This window comes from Triticum aestivum, chromosome 5A, assembly GCF_018294505.1.
Source record: "Triticum aestivum cultivar Chinese Spring chromosome 5A, IWGSC CS RefSeq v2.1, whole genome shotgun sequence".
NCBI classification, from domain to species: domain Eukaryota; kingdom Viridiplantae; phylum Streptophyta; class Magnoliopsida; order Poales; family Poaceae; genus Triticum; species Triticum aestivum.
Genome location: NC_057806.1, coordinates 407,451,119 through 407,457,632, shown reverse-complemented (window position 1 = coordinate 407,457,632; position 6,514 = coordinate 407,451,119). Strand labels below are relative to the sequence as shown.

General features: G+C 48.1%; 2 protein-coding genes across 2 annotated transcripts; both read left to right on the top strand.

Moving 5' to 3' along the window:
* The first annotated feature begins 373 nt into the window (after window positions 1-373).
* On the top strand, window positions 374-1,312 carry LOC123107017 (zinc finger AN1 domain-containing stress-associated protein 17). The gene has a single exon (XM_044529029.1). The coding sequence runs from the start codon at window positions 626-628 to the stop codon at window positions 1,172-1,174; it is 549 nt and encodes a 182-aa protein (XP_044384964.1). The 5' UTR covers window positions 374-625; the 3' UTR covers window positions 1,175-1,312.
* LOC123107016 (uncharacterized) lies at window positions 976-1,859 on the top strand. The gene has a single exon (XM_044529028.1). The coding sequence runs from the start codon at window positions 1,210-1,212 to the stop codon at window positions 1,819-1,821; it is 612 nt and encodes a 203-aa protein (XP_044384963.1). The 5' UTR covers window positions 976-1,209; the 3' UTR covers window positions 1,822-1,859.
* The last annotated feature ends 4,655 nt before the right edge of the window (window positions 1,860-6,514 follow it).

The window sequence follows — 6,514 nt, the reverse complement described above, 5'->3', positions numbered from 1 at the left end:
TTATCTTTTTCGCTGTGAAGTCAACGTAGGTTTTTTTGTGTGCGGAAATTGATATACTATTGCGCAAGTAAGTCAAGTTTAATCTAAAAATACTTTTGAAGTACTTTGACTTTTTGTTTAATTGCTTAAAAGAAATATCCCATATAGGGTGTATGTACATGCGGGATTCAAAGGGTATTTCCCCATAACGGGGCTCGGATTTACATCGCGGGGGCAGCCCAGTAGACCTGGTCCACTCCGAGCCGACCAAAACTACCAAACCAACACCACGTCACGGCCGACGCGGACGCGAGCAGAACAGCTCGGAATCGAAACCGCCTCGCCTAAGCAAAGGCGCCTCCAGAGCTGACCGGATCGATCCAGAAGCCCAAACAAAGCCATCGCCATCACGCTCTTCTTGCACAATAAGAAAGGCGAGGCAAACCGTGTCCGCATCGGCGACGGCGAAGCCCGCCCGAAGCTATAATAAAAGTATAAAAGTACCGCGTCGGCCCGCCGTGATCACACCACCACACGCAACGCAAGCCTTCCTTTGCACCCGAACGCAAGAAAAAGACAGAGAGAGAGCGCGCGCGGCTTGGGGAAAAGCAGGAGGGAAGCGAGGGGATCGGAAACCGGCGAGGCGATGGCGCGGCGGGGCACGGAGGCGTTCCCGGACCTGGGCGCGCACTGCGACAAGGAGGACTGCAACCAGCTCGACTTCCTGCCCTTCGACTGCGACGGCTGCGGCAAGGTGTTCTGCGCCGAGCACCGCACGTACGTTGAGCACGGCTGCCCGCGCGCCGCCGACCAGGGCCGCACCGTCGTCGTCTGCGAGGCCTGCGGCGACTCCATCGAGCGCGACGGGGCGGACAAGACGGACGCGGAGATCCTCGACGCGCACGCGCGGTCGCGCCGGGGCTGCGACCCGGCCAGGAAGCGCAAGCCGCGCTGCCCCGCGCGCCGCTGCAAGGAGACGCTCACCTTCTCCAACACCAGCCAGTGCAAGGATTGCGGGCAGAAGCTGTGCCTCAAGCACCGGTTCCCCACGGACCACGAGTGCTCGCGCGTGTCGCCGGCGGGGGCCGCCGCCGCCGCGAGGAGGGCCGGCGACTGCGGCCGCGACGCGCAGAAGGCCAAGGACGGCGGTGGGTGGGCGCTGCCGCCGTTGGTCCGGAATTCCAAGATGTTCTGATTAGCCTGAGGCTGAAATTGTGGACGGAGGAGGCCATGGAACGTTTTTTTCTCCGGTGTCAAATTTTCAATTGTGCACATATTCTGTTGTTGTTGTTGTTGTTAAATGAAGAATCAAATTCAATTTATTTTTGGAAAAGGATCAGAATCAACCGGTTGATTTTACCCTCTTCTGGAGCGTCGCGAGCCATCCAAATCCATCCCTATCTTCTCGTTCCCTTCTCGCGTCTCTTTCCCTCTCGTTCTCCTCTGGCCATGGAAGCGCCACTCACCTGCTCCCAGCACACCGCCGCCTCGCCGTCGCAACTGCTGCAAGGGCAGCCACCGGCCGCTGCAAAGGCAACGCGTGCACTGGTGCAGAAAGCGACTGCCGACGCAGCTAGCAGGGCCTCCGGCGCCAATGTTGCAGATGGGTGTGCCCATGCCCGCCTCGCCAGAGTCGCGCGGCGGTACTACAACGGGGAGCCAACGGTGTTCCGTGTTTGCTTCAGGCGAGTGGCGCGTGCTCCAACCAGGGGGCTTGCCGGTTGCAATGGAGCAACGATGGAGGCCCTCGAAGCTGCGACGGAGCATCACCGGCATCGGGCGGTGCTACAATTGAGCATCGTCGGAGCCATTGCTGCTGCAACTCCGGCGATGTTGCCTTGAAGCTGTTGGGAGGCCGTCGGTGTTGCAATGGAGCAACGACGGGTCACTGGAAGCATAACCGACGCTGCAATGGAGCTTCGCCGGGCGCCGTCGATGCTTCGTTGGAACTTCGCCGGTGCTGCAATGGAGCTTCGTCGGGCTCCGTCGACGCTGCGTTGGAGCTTCGCCGGATGCGGTCGGTACTGAAAGTGCAACTATCCCTAGGTGGTTTTGGTAATTCATAACAACATATAGCTCATTGAGCTAATGCTATTCCAAGATAATTATTTCAGGAAAGCTCAATGATTGGCATGGCATGGATGTGAAAGTGGAACCCTCAAAATGCTAAGGACAAATGATTGGCTCAAGCTCAAAAAGCTCAAGACTCTTCATTTTATATTTTAGTGATCCAAGATCACATTGAGTCTTTAGGAAAAGCCAATACTATCAAGGAGGGATGAGGTGTTGCTTAATGAGCCTCTTGCTTCATGTGCTTAGTGATATGCTCCAAAATCCTCAACTACTTTCCCATATCCACATATGACCTAAACCCTAAGCCAAACTCGGTCTTACCGATTCTTCCTATCCGGCGCCATCGAGTTTCACTTGTCATTAGCCACTGCCAAACCCTAGCAATTCGGTCCTACCGATAAGGATCTCGGTCTCACCGAGATGGGGTTGCAAACTCTCTGTTTCCCTTTCGTAACTTTTCGGTCTCACCGAAAGAGCGAATCGGTCCCACCGAGATTGCGATGTAAACTCAGTGTTTCCCCTTTGTAACTTTTCGGTTTCACCGAGTTCCACTCGGTCTCACCGAAAGAGCAAATCGGTCCCGCCGAGTTTGCCTGATCAACTCTCTGGTTAGCTAATTACCAAATTCGGTCTCACCGAGTTTGTGTAGTCGGTCTCACCGAGATTACATTATGCCCAAACCCTAACCATATCGGTCCTACCGAGTTGCATGTCAGTCCCACCGAAAATCTCTAACGGTCACTAGGTTTACATTTTTGGTCTGACCGAGTTTATTGATTCGGTCCCACCAAGATTGGAAAACTGTGTAACAGTTGGATTTTGTGTGGAGGCTATATATACCCCTCCACCTTCTTCTCATTCGAGGAGAGAGCCATCAAAACACGCACACCATTCCAACTCATATGTTCTGAGAGAGAACCACCTACTCATGTGTTGAGACCAAGATATTCCATTCCTACCATATGAATCTTGATCTCTAGCCTTCCCAAGTTGCTTTCCACTCAAATCTTCTTTCCACCAAATCCAAATCCCATGAGAGAGAGTTGAATGTTGGGGAGACTATCATTTGAAGCACAAGAGCAAGGAGTTCATTACCTACACACCATTTGTTACTTCTTGGAGAGTGGTGTCTCCTAGATTGGCTAGGTGTCACTTGGGAGCCTCTGACAAGATTGTTGAGTTGAACCAAGGAGTTTGTAAGGGCAAGGAGATCGCCTACTTCGTGAAGATTTACCGCTAGTGAGGCAAGTCCTGTGTGGGCGATGGCCATGGTGGGATAGACAAGGTTGCTTCTTCGTGGACCCTTTGTGGGTGGTTGCTTCTTCGTGGACCCTTCGTGGGTGGAGCCCTGTGTGGACTCGCGCAACCTTTACCCTTGGGTGGAGTCCTGTGTGGACTCGCGCAACTGTTACCCTTCGTGGGTTGAAGTCTCCATCAACGTGGATGTAGGACAACACCACCTATCCGAACCACGGGAAAAACATCCGTGTCTCCAATAGCGTTTGAATTCTCCAAACCCTCCCCTTTACATTCTTGCAAGTTGCATGCTTTACTTTCCGCTGCCTATATACTCTTTGCATGCTCGCTTGAATTATGTGATGATTGCTTGACTTGTCCTAAATTAGCTAAAATCTGCCAAGAACTAAAATTGGGAAAAGGTTAAGTTTTTATTTGGTCAAGTAGTCTAATCACCCCCCTCTAGACATACTTTCGATCCTACAAGTGGTATCAGAGCTTTGGTCTCCATTTGCTTTGATCTCCATAGCTTTTGGTGGTCATAGCCTTGGTTTCACAACCTAGGAGAGTATGGCGTCTAGCGAGGGAAATTATCACCGTAGAGGTCCTTACTTTGATGGTACTGATTTTGCTAGTTGGAAGCATAAAATGAAAATGCATATTCCTGGACATAACCCCGCCGTTTGGGCTATTGTGTGTGTTGGTTTGCAAGCTGACTTCTTTGATGGGAGAGAACCAAACCGTGAAGCTACCGCGGATGAGTTGAAGATGTTGCAATACAATGCTCAAGCTTGTGATATTCTCTTCAACGGATTGTGCCCCGAAGAATTCAACAAAATCAGCCGCCTTGAGAATGCAAAGGAAATTTGGGACACTTTGATTGATATGCACGAAGGTACCGACTCCGTCAAGGAATCCAAGTTGGATGTGCTTCAAAGCCAACTTGACAAGTTCAAGATGAAGGATGGTGAAGGTGTCGCTGAAATGTACTCTAGGCTTGCTCTTATCACAAATGAGATTGCCGGCTTAGGAAGTGAAGAGATGACCGATAAATTCATCATCAAGAAGATTCTAAGAGCCTTGGATGGAAAATATGATACCGTGTGCACATTGATCCAAATGATGCCCAATTACAAAGATCTCAAGCCAACGGAGGTGATTGGAAGAATTGTTGCTCATGAGATGTCACTTAAGGATAAAGAGGAACTTCACAACAAATCAAGTGGTGCCTATAAAGCCTCATGTGAAGCCCCTACATCATCAAGTAAGAAACAAGACTTCAATGAAGAATTGAGCTTAATGGTGAAGAACTTCAACAAGTTCTACAAGAGTAGAAGCAAAGATAGAAGCTCCAAGTCAAGGTCCTACAATGACAAAAGATCTTCTAGTCGAGAGCGAAACTGCTACAATTGTGGAAGACCCGGACACTACTCCAATGAGTGTACGGCTCCCTACAAGAGAAGAGAAGATTCTCCAAAAAGAAGAAGCAAAGGATCACCACCAAGAGAGAGAAGGAGTAGAGATGATCGTTATGAACGAAGATACTCACGGAGAAGCAAGGATTCGGAAAGAAAGGAAAAATCATCAAGGAGCTACACAAGACGAAGACATCAAGCTCATGTTGGTGAATGGGTATCCGGCTCCGACTCCGACAGCCACTCCGAGAGAAGTTATCACTCCGACTCCGAAGATACTCAAGATGAAGGTGTTGCCGGTCTAGCACTTGTGTCAACCAACTCCTAAGATATATTTGACTCACCAAATGAAGGAATTGGAAGATGCTTCATGGCCAAAGGTCCTAAGGTAACACACCCCGAGTATGTTGATTTCAATAGTGATGAAGATGACTTGTTAGGTGATGATTTGCTTGGTGACAACTCTAGTGATGAATATTATGATGAAAGACCAATTAATCATGCTAATCAAGATAAAACGAATGACAATGATAAGGAGAAGATTGAGGCTCTAACTAAAGAACTAAACACTCTTAAGTTAGCTCATGAAACTATCTTCGAAGATCATCGAGAACTTTTAAGAGCTCATGAGAAATTATGCTTTGAAAAGCTCAATCTTGAGCAAGAGCATGAGTTCTTAAAGGCAATCAATGATGATCTCCGCAAGAAAAGTTCTTCTTACATTGCCAAGCGTTTACTCTTATCCACTTACATGCCTCAAGTCAAGTCTAGTAACAAGAACAAGAAAGATTCTTCCTCTAGTAGTAACAATGATCATGCTAAATCCAATATTGTTACTTCTAGTAGCTCTCTTGATTCCACTAATGATTCTCTTAGCCAAGTTACACTTGAGCAAGAAAATAGTTTATTGAAGGGAATTATAGAGAAAGGAGTGTACAAAAGCCTTGCCGGGAGTAGGCAATTCGAGGAAATTGTGCGCAAGCAAGGAATGCACCGGAAGAATCAAGGTATTGGTTTTGAACGAAAGTTCAATGCCAATGGAGTTGAGTGGGAAGAAGATCAATACCCCAAGACAAAGTTTGTCCCTCAACAAGAGAAGTATACTTCTTTCAAGGGGACACAAGCTCAAGATGATCTTCCACCACAAGACTACAAGCAAAAAGGCAAGGACAAGCTTCAAGAGGAAATTGATGCATTTGAAGAAGCTCCAAAGACCTTAGTCAAGTGGATTCCCAAGACTACTTCAAGTTCCACTTCATCAAGTACGACTACAACTCCAAGGATTCCCATCAAGATGGTGTGGATCCAAAAGAAGAAGAACTAGAGAGTTCTTGAGGGTGACTCCGCCAACATACTTCACTCTTATCATTTTGGCAAGAACAAGTGCAATCAACTTCCACATCTTGCACTAGTTCAAGGAGTCACAAACCCTCTTGTTGGTAAGACAAGGGACAAGGTAATAAAAGTTTTCATGGACACAATCTTTGTGTGCATCACTCTATGTCTATGAATATCCTTGTTTGTTCCTTGTGGGACTAACCCATGTAGGTATTGAAAGTGCAATTCACTCAAATGGATAGCTCCAAGAGATCTACATCAACATTGAGCATCCACATCTTCAACATCTACATGAAGTCATCATCGACAAGACCCAAGGTTAGTTCATCCCTCTTAGGGGGGATATCACATCTAGGGGGAGCTTTACTCTAAGACTTGAGCTAAAGCAACTCTAAAGATGTGAACAAAACAATGCTTTATGTAAAAGTGGTAACCCCACTTGAGCTTAAACGATGAGTATGACCTATGATCAA

Bases quoted from the DNA above. Each gene is read 5' to 3' on its own strand.
- LOC123107016 (XM_044529028.1), top strand. From the start codon at position 1,210: ATGGAACGTTTTTTTCTCCGGTGTCAAATTTTCAATTGTGCACATATT.
- LOC123107017 (XM_044529029.1), top strand. From the start codon at position 626: ATGGCGCGGCGGGGCACGGAGGCGTTCCCGGACCTGGGCGCGCACTGC.